This window comes from Cryptomeria japonica, chromosome 3 (genome assembly GCF_030272615.1).
Source record: "Cryptomeria japonica chromosome 3, Sugi_1.0, whole genome shotgun sequence".
NCBI classification, from domain to species: domain Eukaryota; kingdom Viridiplantae; phylum Streptophyta; class Pinopsida; order Cupressales; family Cupressaceae; genus Cryptomeria; species Cryptomeria japonica.
In genome coordinates this window covers 123,126,086-123,143,256 of record NC_081407.1, presented here as the reverse complement: position 1 = coordinate 123,143,256, position 17,171 = coordinate 123,126,086, and the positions used below count along the sequence as shown (strand labels likewise).

General features: G+C 36.3%; 1 protein-coding gene across 9 annotated transcripts in view; it reads left to right on the top strand.

Moving 5' to 3' along the window:
• Positions 1-228: 228 nt before the first annotated feature.
• The window catches only part of LOC131038732 (uncharacterized), a 118,352-nt gene continuing 101,409 nt past the window's right edge, over positions 229-17,171 (top strand). For 2 of the 9 annotated variants that reach the window (XM_057971265.2, XM_057971264.2), the window contains exons 1-5: positions 238-430; positions 546-741; positions 14,556-14,601; positions 14,721-14,775; positions 15,438-15,584. In XM_057971265.2, coding sequence (XP_057827248.1) covers positions 343-430; positions 546-741; positions 14,556-14,601; positions 14,721-14,775; positions 15,438-15,584 — 532 coding nt within the window. In that variant the 5' untranslated portion in view covers positions 238-342. Of the gene's footprint in view, positions 431-545; positions 742-14,555; positions 14,602-14,720; positions 14,776-15,437; positions 15,585-17,171 lie in introns of all 9 variants that reach the window. The other 7 variants (XM_057971266.2, XM_057971262.2, XM_057971268.2 and 4 more) reach the window with 7 other exon arrangements.

Genomic DNA, 17,171 nt, shown 5'->3' with positions numbered 1-17,171 from the left:
ACTCCCATAATTGTCACATAATTAATCTAGATTAATGCTTATATGCATTTAATTGAAGAATGGATCAACTGCTCAAAATAAGGTACTCTATTGCTATGCTATTCTTGATCCAAAGGCTGCATAAACGTTATTACAATCTATCTGTGTTTCATTCAATCAAATGAGTAATTTATTTAAAAAAATAAAAACAAGCTTTTGACGCGCTATTCCACATGGGACTATGCCACTCAGCCTTCCAGCATGTCATATAAGTACCTATCTCATATATGCTTTTTCACCGAATAACAAACTTCTGTCTGCAGGACTCGCCAGAAAATAAAATGAACAGGCAAGCTTGAAAGCATGACCACAAGGAGCAATCTGTACAAAAATCCAGCTCACTCTTACTTCAAAGACTTCAACCTCACTTCAGCTCTAGATAATTTACAAGGTACTTTACACTCATCTCACATTACTTCTGTTCATCCTCAAATTCTTGTAGGTTTTTGAAATATTTTTTTATTCCAAATTTTGGAATTTAAACCCTAACTTGATTATTTCCACAGCTTACAACCTTGCAATCGGTAATGCTTCTGCGTCATCAAATGACAACGAAAACGCAGAGAAAAGCTCTGTTAACAATGTTGATAAAAAACGCAAAAGAAATGAAAATTATTCTCCAGAAACTAAGCTGGAAATTGAAGGTTCAAATTATGTGACAGACGAAATACTTGATCATGAACAGTACAAACTAAAATGCAGGTATATTTTTCAGTTTATTTCCAAAATTTTAGGGTTTCAGGAAACAATTTTCTGAGATGTGAAAATTTGCAGTGGCCGATAAAAGCATAATAAAAGTATATAACGATGACCGAATTTTTGCTGTATAGAATAAAATTTATTTGGTAAATATGAGGAAAAGCGGAGGACTTACTATAATTACATTTATCTTTTTGGCAATTCTTTTAACATTGTAAAACTTAATAGAAAATCATTTGTTTTTAATAAGCGAGCGAGGGAAGCTGGTCCCTCTCCTTTTGTATTAATTTCGAAGAAAAAATCTACCGTACACATCTTGAGAACAATCAGCTATCCTTTCTACGTAAAAAATCCCCTTACAACCAAGGAACTCTCAGAGAACACACAAACCACCTAACTCTTCTTAACTTGTTAGCGGAGCATCATTTTGCATTGCTCTACGCCCCTTTCTAAGACTTTCATAAAACACAAAAACCACTTGACTCTGTGCGGAGTTTTAGTTTGAAGTCCCAAAATGACAATTAGATAATTTTCTTAATGAAGAAATCCATTTACAACCAAGAGATTCCGTAAAATACAAAAAAACGCAAAACTCTTCTTAACTTGCGAGCGGAGTGTCATTTTGCATTGCTTCACACCCCTTTTTAAAGAAGATTTCTTTTTTTAGTCATCGCTCAAATCTTTAAATTAAGTTGTCAAGATTTTCAGAAGAAAGACCAATACTCATAAATGGTATTGTCAAAGGAGGACACTACTAGGGGAGGAAAACTTTCCTTCCAAACAAGAAGATGATCACAGGCAAAGAGAAAGGAGAATTGGTGGTGATATGCATAGAGCTAGCCAGATTCACCAAAGAAGAAGAATGGTGGAAAGAGGAGGATGACAAGATATTTTAAAATTCAAATCTTGATGACTAATTGCCTAATTCTTAAATAAAACATTCAGTTAATCACAGAAATCATTTAAATTCAAATTGTGGAAATGAACAGCCCATAACTTATTTTTCATTCCTTCAAAAAACGGACAAGGAAACCTCCACAACGATTATAACAAACTATTGTGTGGAAACCAACTGTATCTTACATCTAGCTTTTCAGTCCTTCAGAAAAAATAGTCTTTTAGTCCTTCAGAAGACAATCTGAATGAAATACTCAACTTCTATCTTGCTTCTATCTTTATACTAATTTAGCTGTAAACTGAATCTTCCAAAATAGCAATCTATTTTCATGCAGGAGATGTCTTGGAAGATAAATCTAAATCATTAGTGTTTATTTGCACTTTATTAGACTTAATTAACTAAATAAAAGACTTTCACTTTAAATGCTTAAGGTAAATACAAGATAGACAAACTTGAACTACTTGAACTACTTGAACTTTTCTTTGCATGTTCATGCTGAACTTGTGTGGAAATTGTTATTCGAGCTAAAAAAACATCACTCCCTCTTAGCCAAGAAGGAATTGTGCACCAATTCAAAGCTTGTCTCTGAAAGCCTCAAACTTCCCTTTTGCTAAGGGCTTGGTCAGAATAATAGCTACTTGCTGACCTGCGGATTTGCATTGGAGCTTAACTACTCCCTTTTGAACCTTTGATGAAGTGATATCTGGTATCTATGTGCTTGGACCTGACATGAAACATTTGATTCTATGAGCGTTTAACACAACTTGGGTTATCACAATAAATCACCTTGGGACCCAACTCCTGATCAAACAATCCTGCAGGTAACTTGTGAAGCTGAATGGCTACTAGCAGCCATATATTTTTCTATGCTTAGTGGCATTGAAGTTTGCTTCTTGTTGAACCAGGATACCTGTTTTTGAACCCAAACTAAAGCAACACCTTGAGGTGCTCTTCCTATCTGTTGCACTGCCTGCTCAATTAGAGTCTATGTCCCCTTCAAATTCACTTCACTCTCTCCAAGATATCTCAGATCATGTTCCATTGTGCTCTTCAAATATTTGAGCACAGGGGTTGCTGTTACCTAGTGCTTTCACCTAAGTTCCACCATGAATTTACTCAAGGTGTTCACAGCAAAATATTTATCTGGTCTAGTATTGACCGAATAAATCAAGAACCTGTCAACTACACGATGTGCTATTGATCACCTTTGAATCTGAAGATGCTACACACTAAATATTAGTGATCATAGGTTTGGCCATAAGTTTGTAATCCTTCATTTGAAATTGCTTTAGGATCTTAATTGCATACATACCCTACCCAAGGAAAATCTCTCTTGGTTTCTGCCAAACCTTTAACCCCAAAAAGTAATGTTTCAGGCCGATGCCCATCTCAAACTCTGTAGATAATTTTTCCATGTACTCTGCAATGAGTTGCTCTGCACTTGTTATGAACAAATCATCTATGTACACTACCAAAATTAGTAGATCAGTTCCAAGTTTTAACAATTATGTAATAGAGTCTGCTTCACTTTTGTTGAAGCCCATACTTAGCAAATATTCATCTATTCTCGAATAACATGACCTGGGTGCCTGTTTGAGTCCATAGAAGGCTTTCCTAAGCCTACAAACATGGGATTCCTTCCCATTTATCTCAAAGCCCTGAGGCTGCTCTATATATACACCTATGTTACTTGGGGACGTGTCCTTGGCCAAAATGGGGCTTTCTCCACTCGGAAAAGAGTGTATAGACTTATAAAATGGAATTTGGAATGAAATAAAAAATTTCTAATTGTAAACACCATCATTTAGCTATGAAATGGGATAGAAAATTGAATTGTAAGTCAATTGGTATTACAAATTGAGTTTTGTATATGCATTCAGGGAAATAGTCTGATAAATGAAAATATAGTTATGGATTCAAGGATAGATGGTTGAACCATCCATGATTCTTGAATCTATCTCCCTCTCTCTATTATGAATTTTAGAGAGGAGTATAGGGAAATTCTCATAGAAGTTAAGACGATTGTCTTTAGTTGTTTTACATTTTGGAGACCTTTTTCTTAGCTTTAGCTTTCTAACTTTAACATTGGCTCTAGTATTGATACTTTGTTGTGTAGGTTAGTGGTGACTTCGAGACTCCATTTGATGTTTGATGCCAAGTAATGATCTCAACTTTCCACTTATATCACTTAGGAGATTCTTTTGCCCTTTTTTAGTTATCCTTATCAATGATGCTTGGCCCTTTACCTTTGAGAAGTCGTTACCCTTAAATGTTAGGCTTTTTACAGCTACTACCTTTTTAAGCCTATGTCAACCAAAGGAAGTGTCCAGTGCCAATTAGCCAAAATAATTTATTTTTGCACATGGTAATAGATTCATGAGATATCTTTCTTCCCATGGGTGGTTTACCAAGTCACGTTAGACATTGGATTCTTCTTCTTGACAAAAAGGATGTCTTCTTTGCATGGCTGACATTATGGTCTATATTGGTGTTCTAACAATACCAATTTCTTTCTATCTATGGAGGATTGTTCATCATGGATGTTTATAGAGGCATTGATATGAGAACTACAACCATCAATTATTTTGAAAATCTTGCCTAGGCCTTGACAAAAATTCAAAACTATTATTCATGCATGTTAATTTGGTGAGCTTAACCATTTTATATTCACAATAGCCTTGAAAGATCTGGAGAGTTTACTATGCATGAAGTATATACCAAGAAAGTCATTAGATGTATGGAGTCCAAATCTATCTAAACAACATGATGAAGATGACTATTTATAGCTGGGACAAAAGCCTAGCCATGAATTGTCATTGGACAACATTACCTTGGTCAATGTAGTTGCTATGGATCCTAGGAGATATCTAGGGGACACTACTCTAAATTGTGAGAATCTAGATGCATTATATGTGTGAAAACAACATTAACAATGTCACAAAGCTGATAATTAAAGACGAACACATAGGAGAGAGATTAGAATTGGAATAATTTTTTTATTAACTTTGTGCATTTTTTATAGGGTACACTCTTAAGAGAGATGTATGGTTGTCTATCTTATGCTAGTTATGTTTGTGTAATGACTTTGCAATGATATCTGATAATTATTTGTATAGATAATGCTACTACGCTTAAAAGGTAACAAAATGTTATGGAAGTTTAAATGGTAGTGCTGCCATGCAACTCTTCACTTTTTGATAGTTGCTGAACAAAAACAAGCATAACTATGGAATTTGACTTGTGGAATATAACAGGAAAAATGCTGCAATATTGTTGGCACTCAACATTATTAGAATATTTAATTCTATGTTAGTCATCTATTTTTAGTTCCTTGGTTAATGGTCATTTACTTTTTTAATGTAATTAGCTTTTAAGCTTAATTTAGCTTTCACACTTAATTTAGCGTTTAGCTCTTTAGTAGTTCACTTTAAACAACTTGATCTTAATTATAGAACATCGTCTTGTAACCTCTATATATACGTGTGTATATTGTTCAATTTAATTATCCGATTATTTAATCATTCATTCAATTTATTTTTCATGGTATCAGAGTTGGTCGATGGGATTCTTTAAAGTTTGGCGATTTTTTTAATAAAAATTCATGGCCTTCTTTCTGGAATATTTTTCAGATTTTTTTTTATTGTTTGTTTATAAAAAAAACGATTTTGCTTTTTTGAAGGCTTTTTGAGGGTTTCTGGTTTGTGGGTGAATTTCTTTGTGCTGGGCAGCAGTTCATGTTTTTTTTTAGGGTTCTGGAGATTTTTGGGCCTGCAACTTGGAGGTTTTTTTTGCAGATTGAAAATTTTCCTAGGGTTTCTGCAATTTTCGACTAGAGTTTTGACCCTTCAGTTCAAGTCGAAATTTTATTTTGGTTGCAAATTCTTGGTGGGTTTTTTGAGACGTCAACTGGATCGTCGTCACATTTTTCTGGGTGCATAGTTTTTCGTGCCTCAATTTTTGAGCCATTGGATCTGCATTCTGTTTCCAAATTCTTGGTGGGTTTTTTGAGAGCTTTTTTGCGTTGGTCTCAAATTTTTTTGGGTGCCTCATTTTCCGTGCCTCAAATTTTGTGCCAGCGAATTTGCCTTGGAATTTAAAAACGGTTCTCAATTTCTGCTAATTTTGTGGACGTTGGGAATTTTTTTGTCTTCTGGGCACTGTTTATGCTGTTTTAAGTTTGCAGAAAATTTTAATTTCTGGGTTTCTTCCAAACCTCGAAATTTGCACCTTGGAATTCATGCCAAAAGTATCCTATAGGGTTTTAGTTTTTTCAGCAGCTGCTTCTATTCTGATTTTTTTAAAATCAGATTCTTCTGTCTCTTGCTTTCACTCAGTTGACCTCAATCAACCTCGATTTCTGTGATGGCATCATTAACCAACATCATATTGGAACACAGTCAGAAGTTCAACGACCACAACCACAACACTTGGAAACAACGTATGCTTACCATCTTTGAGTACCGTTGCCTTGATCAACTTGTTTTGGGCAAGGAATCTCGTCCTACAACAACAGGTGATGATCAAAACAAACATGATGTGAAGAATCGAGAGGTTGTCATGCTTATCAAACTCTTCGTCACAGATGATCAACTCCCACAGGTGTCTTCAGGTAAAACAACAAAAGAGATCTGGGATCTTTTGAAGGATCTTCATGAAACGTCCGACAAGAGCCGAGCTTTCTTTCTGAAGAATATGCTGTTTTCTATCATGATGGATGAGAAGTCATCTATCTAGGCACATCTTACGAAGATCAAGGACATCTGTGATCAGTTGGAAGCTATAGGCCGAACCATGGTGGAAGAGGATATGGTAGTGATCATGCTGAAAAGCCTTCCCAGATCCTACGAGCATTTCATTGATACGCTCAATATCTCCTCTACTAGTGTTGATTTGAAGTTTCTTGATCTCTGCAACAAGTTGCTACAGCAAGATCGATGGAAGCAACAGTTTGGAAGCAGTTCTAGTTCATCCACTGAACAGGCTTTCACAGCCTCAGTTTCACATAAGTACAAGGGTAAAGCTCCGTCCTTCCAGCAGTAAGGTCAAGGTCAACCTCAACAGTCTTCCAAAAAGAAAAGCTTACAGTGTTCCTACTGTCATATATGGCCATTTGGTGAAAGATTGCCGGAAATTGATAGCATCCCAGCAATCCAAACAGGGAGGGTCCAAAAAGAAAGCCAATTTTGTCACGCTTCCTGATTAGAAGGAATTTGCCTTCTATGCGTTCATGGCCCAAATCTCCTCTGATGATGTTCAATCATTAGCCTGGTACATTGACTTTGGAGCCTCTCGGCATTTCACGCATTGTCGGGATTGGTTTACAGAGTACATGCCTTTCACCGATTTAGTGATCTTTGGTGGAGGTGCAGAGTATACTGTTGTCGGTAAGGGCAACATTCAGATTTCATCTGGTGGGAGGGATTTAATATTCCTCAATGTATACTTTGTACCTGGTATGAAGCTCAATCTACTGTTAGTCAGTCAGATTATGTAGCATTCACCACAGCTGGATGTCGTCTTCGGGTTGCACAAGTGCAACATTGTTGACAGGGAGACTCGCACTACAGTTGCAGTTGGTATTGAGGATCATGGTCTTTATAGACTTGTTGATTCTACTGGTTCTCAGGAGCTCACCATGGCAGCTAGGAGTACTTCCATCAGCACTCTTTGGCATCGGCGATATGGGCATCTCAATGTCCACTATCTCTCTCAGTTGGTTCGAGAGGATCTAGTTGTAGGATTACCTGAGATTCAAACTCAGAATCATGGAGTTTTCGGAGCGTGTCAGGCTGGAAAGCAGCATAGGACTCCGTTTTCCGATGGAGATGCTTGGAGAGCATCCAAGGTCTTGTAGCTCATTCATGCGAACATCTATGGTCCCATGAACACTCCATTAGTCACTGGATGCAGGTATTTTGTACTATTTGTTGATGATTTCAGCGGACGCATGTGGGTTTATTTTCTTAAGCAGAAATCAGAGGTGTTCACCATGTTTCAGACGTTTAAGGCCTTAGTGGAAAAGGAGTCTAGCTGTCAGATAGTCACTCTTCGGTCCGACAATGGAGGGGAATTTTGTTCTACAAAGTTCACCAACTTTTGTGCATCACATGGCATTAAGCATCAACTTACTGCACCTTACAACCCACAACAGAACGGTGTTGTTGAGTGCTGGAACAGTACAATCACTGAGATGGCTTGGTCTATGTTGGAGCATAGAAATGTTCCAAAACACTTTTAAGCAGAAGCGGTCTTCACTGCGGTCTACCTTCTGAACCGGTTTCCCACAAAGGCCGTTAAGAAGATGACTCTAGAGGAAGCCCAAAATCAGTCATTTGAAAGTTTTTGGCTCTACAGCTTATGTTTGGATTCCAGATGCCAAGTGCACCGAATTGGATCCAAAGAGTTAGAAATTGATGTTCACCGGCTATAGTGACAACCACAAGGCATATCGACTGATTGATATAGACACTAATCACCTCATATTTAGTCGAGATGTAGTATCTGATGAAGAAAGAGGGTCTTTTCAGCCTGCCTCTCCTGATTTGAGCACTGAGGATCACCCTCCAAAGGTTGCAAGTATGGGTGTTCGTCTTCCCTTAGCTCCACCTGATGGAAGGGATTCAGTTGACTCCAAAGTTGTGGGGTCTCCCAGGCATGACGTTGCACCCCCTGACTTTCCTCAGGATCTTCTAGATCCATATCTGGAGGAGCTTGCTCCAAATATTCCAGGTAACCTTCATCCTGCAACAGATGTTGGTATATCTACTCTCCGGCCTAAGTGGTGGGCCTGTAGTGGATGAGTCTTCATTCAGGCAACTAGTGGGCAGCCTCATCTATCTCGCCGCCACTAGACCTGACATCAGTTATGCTGTGAGCTATATTTCTCGCTTCATGTCAGCCTCAAAAGTTGAACATCGGGTTGCAGCGAAGCGTGTGCTTAGATATGTGAAGGGTACTCCTGATTTTGACATTCTGTACAGCAGAAGCAAAGATCCTAGGCTGGTTGGTTTCACAGACTCAGATTGGACAGGTTGTGTTGATGACAGAAAGTCAACCTCTGGGTATGTTTTCAGCTTGGGTACAGGTGCAGTCACATGGACCAGCAAGAAGCAATAGGCAATATCTCTTTCCTCGATCGAAGCAGAGTATCGGGGAACTGTTAAGGCAACATGTGAGGCAATTTGGCTATGTAGGATGCTTGCAGACATGCAAATGTCTCAACCAAGACCTAGTCCCTTGTTTTGTGATAATCAATGGGTTCTAAAATTAGCCAAAAATCCAGTCTTCCATGAGCGGACAAAGCATGTGGAGCTTCATTGTCATTTCATTCGCCAGCATGTTGAAGATGGATCAGTGATACTGCAGTACATTCCTACAGAAGATCAGACTGCAGATATCCTCACCAAGTCCTTGAGCCCGACAAAGTTTCTCAAATTTAGAGGGCAGCTTGGTGTGATAGATAGCATGACCATTAAGGGAGTGTATTAGAATATTTAATTCTATATCAGTCACCTATTTTTAGTTCCTTGGTTAATGGTCATTTACTTTTTTTATGTAATTAGCTTTTAAGCTTAATTTAGCTTTCACTCTTAATTTAGCGTTTAGCTCTTTAGTCTTTTACTTAAACGTTATGTTCTAATTATAGAATATCGTCTTGTAACCTCTATATATACGTGTGTATATTGTTCAATGTAATTATCCGATTATTGAATCATTCATTCAATTTATTTTTCAATCATTACCACACAAGTAAAATTCCACTATTCTGTTTGTTCTTGTTGTGAGTGGACTTCAGCAGTTTGATTTGTAGGTGTTTGGATCCCCAAGAAAGCCAGTGATGATGAGTGATTAAGCTTTTGGATGGTGCCATACCCAATCTATCCATATTGTCTCATGACACCAAAAATGTGTATATGGCATTGGGTGGAGATAGATTCATGATCTTGGAGAGGAAGTTCCTCATGCATCTGCCATTGATCAGAAAATCTTACATTGCCCTTGAACCAATGTGCTAATCTTTCAACTCGTGCAGTGCTGATTACAACATTTGGAGTACAATTAATGATTCAATTAGAGGGTTGACTTGAGAATCCTCTATTTTTCACCCATGTAAACAACAATTTTTGAGCATTGCACTTTGTGTTTGAGTGGGATGGTTGTCTTATGCTTATGACACCATTTATTTGTTTTATGCTATTTTGGTGGTGTCTTAGGAAGATGTTCATTCGGTGGTGAAGTTGTACCTCACGTCACCTTACATATTTGTTTCTTCCTTATCTGGCACGAATTCCAAGGCGTGAATTTCAAAGTTTGGAAGAAACCCAAAATAAAAAAATTTCTGCAAACTTAAAACAACATAAATGGTGCCCAAAAAGCACCAAAATTCTCGACGTCCATAGAATTAGCAGAAATTGCGGACTGTTTTTAAATTCCAAGGTAAATTCGTTGGCATGGAAAATGAGGCACCCAGAAAAATTTGAGACCAACCCTGAAAAGCTCTCGAAAAACCCACTAAGAATCTGAAATCAGAATGCAGATCCGACGGCTCAAAAATCGAGGCACAAAAAACAATGCACCCAAAAAAATGCGATGACGACCCAGTTGAGGTCTCGAAAAACCCACCAAGAATTTGCAACTAGAAAAAAATTTCGACTTGAACTGAAGGGTCAAAACCCTAGTCGAAAATTGCAGAAACCTTACGAATATTTTCAATCTTCAAAAAAAACCTCCAGGTTGCAGGCCCGAAAACCTCCAGAACCCTAAAAAAAACATGAACTGCTGCCCAACACAAAGGAATTCGCCCACAAACTTGAAACCCTCAAAAAGCCTTAAAAAAAGCAAAATCATTTTTTTATAAAAAAAACAATTAAAAAAATCTGGAAAATATTCCTGAAAGAAGGCCATGAATTTTTATTAAAAAATTTGCCAAACTTTAAAGAATCCCATTGACCCACTTTGATACCATGAAAAATAAATTGAATGAATGATTCAATAATCGGATGATTACATTGAAAGATATACACACATATATATAGAGGTTACAAGACGATGTTCTATAATTAGAACATAAGGTTAAAGTAAAAGATTAAAGAGCTAAACGCTAAATTAAGCTTAAAAGCTAATTAACTAAAAAGAAAAAGCTAAATGCTAAATAAAGCTTAAAAGCTAATTAACTAAAAAGCTAAGTGACCATTAAACAAGGAACTAAATATAGGTGACTAAAATATAATTAAATATTCTAATAGTAATGTCCCCAGTTTGGGATCTACAATAATTCAGTCCTGAGATAACAAATCAAACTTAAAGTGACAATTGTAATCCATTAATAGATGTAAATTTATTAAAGCTAAAGATATTTTTATTACAATTAAGTTATTAACTTAAGATTCTAAGAATAGCTTGAGAAGGTAGAACTTATCTTTAATGCTCCCAACTTTCCTCTTTAAGTTACTCTAAAAAACTAGTATAAATCTGCAACGATACTTTCGTCTTAAATCTGTTATACTTTCTTTATAAACCTTTTTTCATCAAGTCTGCAATCTATCATCTGGTTAGTGGTCCAGAGTGTATATATTTCTGTCTATTAAAATATACGCACTCTATTGCTTTCCTCGCTAATAATTTTGTACATGATTGCTGTAGCTGTTGATTCCCGACATCCAATCGACATAGTCCAAGTAATTGCTGCTCAGTCATAACATTGATTGCCATCATCTTAATTATTGTCTCCAACTTATATTTATCGATGCTTGCAATTGCTTATCAACGTCTTAGTCGGTCGACTGAACTTCATATCATACCCGTACCTATTAACTGTTGACCATGATCAATATCCATTATCATCGATTGCTTGGCTTTGTTCTACCATTTCCGCTGGCACTTAGGAGTACCTATTTCCGATTCCTCATTCATCGATTGTCTTTACCTATCAAACTTGTCTTCATAGTAATCGATTCCCTTGGGCTCTTGATAGTATGCCTTAGGCATTTTCCCCCTAGGAATGATCCCATCTGGATAAGGAATAGAGATAATTCATATCCACGATATTCCTCTAATTCCTCCTTGCTTGGTATCAAAGCTCCACGTATTTTACTTCCAATATACTTTCGTCTGTTCCCATCGCAGCTTCACTATGAGCAGAGGGCGCCGTTAATGTCTGGCCGTCAAGTATATTAATTATTATGTGTCCTCCTAAAGATCACTGCATTTTCTCGTCTCCCATCTCTTCTACTACTTCAAGTGCCGCCCATGAACTCCCCTCCATGAACCAATTATGAATAAGAGTTATATACCAAACAATCTTCCGTGTATTGAATCATATTTCCTCCCTAAAGCCAAAGTGTTGGCTCAGGCTGATCGAATCTGTAGAGAATGAATAAGAAAGATGAAAGATGTCCCCCTCAGCTATTATTTACAACCTCTACTTATATCTGCATTTCACCAAGAAGGCACGTCTCTTTATGAAGAGTCTTCTCCAAAGAAGTCTCTTTTTGAAAACAAATTACTTTTTCCATTAGTAATCACACCTCTTAATTAGAAACCTTACTTCTCCTCAAACAAATCACATCCCCTTGGATTATGACTTTAGTCAACATTGCATTTTTTGGATTATCGGTCAATATGAAGTCACCGTGATTATTATTAACTACGTTTCTCTGTCTTAATGAATCGCTACCCATTTAAAAGAAATCACTTCTAAGCTCCTTGTGATTAATTATTGTTTCTTTTCTTTTCTTTAATCACCGCTTTCTGTATGTGTAATAGATGTATGACAATTATATTTAATTTCTTTTATTTCACTGACTTCCTAATAACCTTTGTCTTTTATTAACCTTTGTCTTTTATTATAAATAAGATTTTTGTCTTATTGTCTTTTAGATGTCCGTGACTTGTAATGACTTATCATTTATAAAGGAGCTTCCTTTCAGTTGTTTGGTTTTAGAGATTTTAGTGTTTGGATGGTGACATCACAAATGGTTGTAGGTTACCATGATACTTGAGAACTTTATGATGTTTAGGCTCGAAAAACCTAAGATTTGGATTGAGCTCACAGAAGGCACTGATGTACTCTTGGACTGACAGTTCATGCCCTTGATGTAGTTATGGCCATTGAATACAGCAATCATCATATACATCATTAGTATAGCATTCATATTTGAAAGCTTCTAGGAATGCTTCCCATGTCATTTCAGTTTCTTCTTCTGTGCAATGCCTTTCCCCAAGATATGGACTCGTGACCACTTCTTGACTGGTTAAAATACTTTTAAAATTGCAATCTTGATATATCTATTATTAGATAATTGAGTCATAGAGATTGATATTTCTTATTGATCCATCTAGTTATTTTTCGTATTAGCATTGCTTTTATCCTTGAGCACAAGAATGTGTAAATTGACTTGAAATTGGTGGGGGGCTTGACCTTCAAATGGTGTACCTGAGTATTGAACTGATAGAATTATTTGATTCATTCAATGATTTCTGCAAATTTGTTGAACAGGAACGCCTTCTATTGTTGAAAAGTTTTTTAACATTTTGTTATCAATCATTGCTTGGATTGCATATTGCAATTCATGTCCTTTTGCCATTACTTTCTTAGCAGTCATGACATGAAAGATAGTCTAAGTGGTCTTTTGGTTTGATGCTGAGCTTTAAATGCTTTAGACAATGTTTGGTGGAATGTACACCACCGAGATGAAGCATTGTAATATGCTTGATTAAGGATTTAGGAGATATCTAGAAAACAACACTCTAATATGTGAGAATCAAGATGTGTTATATGTGCAGGAGCAATATTAACAAAAAAATAAAGTTTACAGCCAAAGACAAATGCATAAGAGAATTATTAGGAACTAGAATGAAAAGGTTTATTAACTTGTGTGTTCTGTACATGGCATACTCTTGAGTGATATAATAATTGTCTATCTTCCACTATCTACATCTATGCTATGAAATCTTATGATACAGATGTATAACTATACATTATGTTACAAGGCCACAAAGTCAAAAGAAATATTATGGAAGTTGAAATGGCTGTGCTTCCATGTAACTGTTGATTTGAATAATTGAATTCGATTAGATGTAATGACTGGACTGGCTCATGAGGCATTGCTCTGCATCCTAGGGGATGCTTCTTCTTGAGTCACATGGCAGGTTCTGCCATTTCAAGGGCAAAGGCCGCAATACCTTCAGCGTTTGGCAGTGCTACACGTTGTGAGTGGACTTTAACACTTTGGTCTATAGGTGTTAGGAACTTGACAAAGATGATGGTGATGATTGCATAAGTTATGGTGTATGCTTGGATGGTGCCATATCCAATTCACTGAGGTTGTCTTATGCTACTAGAAGAGTGTTTGTTGTGACTGATGTAGCTTGATTGTTGATCTTGCAAACCTCAGAAGAGTGTGCAGAAGTACTGCAGACCTTGAAATATTAATTGGCTTTACTATGGGTCATGAGAATGATCTTGGTGGTTTTATTACACTTGGATCATTGATCTCGATCTGTAGTTTGTAAGAAGAAGAAAAAGACAGCAGACCAGGGGGAATAAAATCCATCTTACATAGGTGCATTCTTCCCAAAGTGCAACCTTAGATGTTATCCAATCCTGAAAATGTAATCAATAACCTAATTTGTAGACATGAAATATTTGAGTCCTGCATTATTTTTGATTGAGAAAATTTCTGCAAGAAATACATTACATGTAACAAAAGTGTAATGCCTAGATAATTTCTTTTCTTTTCATTGAATGCATTGATGACTTGACTCAAAGGCTTCTTAAACACCAAAAAGGTTATGAAATTATGAGTAATAGATACACATAGGATTTGGCAATTGGGCAAAATGAATCAATAGTACCTTTCTAAGGTGAGAATTTCATTTCTGATTTATTCTCACTAATTTTTTTTTCTTTTTTTTGTAGGAGAGATAATGGTGCTTTGCCACTGCCGAAGGATGTTACTCCAAATGTATGGTTAATACACTTTATTTCCATTTGTAGCAAACTGGGTTAGATTCATATCAAATGCAAGCATGCTGCTTTTGCAACAGTAAGATCTGCATTCTGTATGTTAAACTCATTCTTCAGTTCTGTTGGCAGGCAGCATCAAGTTTGGGATTTGATGCTTATGAGAAGATTGACGGTAAAAATATTCATATTTTATATTTCTTGTGATGGTTTGCATATTTGTTTGATTATTGTTTGATCTTTGTTGATTACAAAAATCTGACCTGTAAGGAAGGTTTTTCATCTGTTAAAGCTTACAAAAAAACTAAGAGTATTTTTGGTCAAGCGAAACTGCAAAAGCACTAGATAAGTATATAGAAATGTGACTTGCCACTGCTTATCTAGGTTGCATTCTGTTTTCTTTGCCTTTAAGGTAAAGGATCTACTACAGTTTTCATTTTGAAGATCCACAGTTATTTTACTCAGTATTCTGGAAATAGAGAGAAAAAGTTGAAATTTTCTATATTATATATTTCATGTAAGGGGTATTTTTTAGTACTGTAAACCTATATTTTAAAGGAAAGTTACTGATCATCCAGCTAACTTGCTAAGGCATTTTTTTGATACTACTCTTGGAAAAATACTATAAAATAGGCAAGTGAAATAAATAAAAGATTTCCATTTTTTAACTACAAGAAATCTAGATTTGCATGCATTATAACTTCACGAAATTGGTCATGATGGCAAAGTAAACAGCATTTACCTATCTTGATTCTTGACATTTCAGATACCAAGCAGCAACAAGGAGTTCTCTTTTATTTTTCATAATGCTGTTTCATATTTTTTTTCCCTTCGCAGAAACTACAAAACATAGTAAGAGGGAGGTGCTTTGCAATGATTCAACTTCAAATTTTTCAGGACCATATGCAGCTTCCGAAAATTTGGACGATGGACTAATGGAAAGTGCAGAAGTGTGTGAAGCAACAAAAGAGATTGCTCTACAAAGTATGAAGTTGAAGTATTGTTGATTTGTTTTTCTTTTTTTATGCAGAATATTATATATATATACTCGTGGCTTAATAGAGTAAGTAAATGATATGCTGTTGGCCAATAAGTTTACATTGTCAGTTTCTATTCTTCAACGCAAGTATTGCATGCTTGTAATTAGAAGGTTGCTTCGACATGATAGTACACACAGGCTGCTTTTCTCCATAGATTATTTTGAAAAAATTCGGCAAGACATTAATTGTCTTTTGAGAACATTGGTGGCTATTGCATGGCCATTCAGTTTTCCTATATTGATCAAGAGGCATACATATCAATGCCCCAAAGGGAATGATTTGATGTTTTAATTGAAACACTTGAAATTAAGTATACCATCAAAGCTAAATCCACTTTGAGAAGTATCAATTCCTCTAAGCTGTTAACTGATGGGCAATGGATCATCATGAAAGGTTGTCTTACACCTGGGTTTTTACAGGAAACCAACAACAGTGAACTAGATTGAGTGCAATAATAATTTGTATTTGCCCTTGATCCTCCAAATGTCTCAAAGAGAGTTTCTCTCCAAGAATGGGAAGCAGTGCATAAATAATGAAATTCAGCTTGTAAGCTTGTGAAAAGAATCTTGGCAGATTTATAGCTCCAAACAACATGATCAACCATTTCATTGATAGCTTCTAGTTTGCACAAATAATTGATAAAGCTAACTTTATGCAGTGTTGTCTTGATTCCCACTCCTGGGTGGAGCATTAAGTACCTGAAAAATCAATGTTTGAAGGAAGAACCTGATTTCCTATTAGGCTGGTACTTCTTTTGCCAATGCACATCAGGGTACTTCATCCACTACATTTTGTTAAAATGTTCAGAGAGCTCAACCTTGTACTTACTAAGTTGTACAACTCATTTTTTGTGGAAGGGCTTTTCACTAGTCTCTTCAAACAGGTCTTGTCTGTGAAGTTGCATTTTGAAAGACAACTTTGAGGGTTGTCTCTTCATAAATGTTAAAAGGTTGGTTTGTTGGACCTTTTTAACTTTTAGAATTGATTTAAATCTTGCTAAGTGCATCATTCTTCACCTTCAAGACTCTATTGATACCCATTCAAGGAGCCCTTTTCCTGCCAATTTTATTCCACCAAACATCCACTTTTCCAATGATTTTGTAGCTGGATCAAATCTGTTCAATTTATTTATGGAATAAGCGGCCCCTATACTATAGGATAGTTTGGTAAAGGGAAGGATATCAATTACAAGTTCAGTCTTGCCAAAAAAGTGAGCTGCTTGGCAAATGGTGTTTTATTTCCTCCAACGGCAAATTTATGGGCCATTGAACACTTGAGATCTCTTTTCATGTTATATTTTTGTATGATGTATATGCTTTGGTTGCTAAGTCTCCGACCTGGATGAGGAAGCATCATTTGAAGTATCCGGGGCATTGTAAATAGAGTAAATATATCCAACATCTGTGTCTGCATTGTAAAGTAGACTGTACTTGCTTTGACATTCTTTCTTCCAGAAAGCTAAAACCCCAATAGACACCATCTAACCCTTTTATTTTGTTTTGCATCACCTTGTAAGCATTGCATTAGTCGC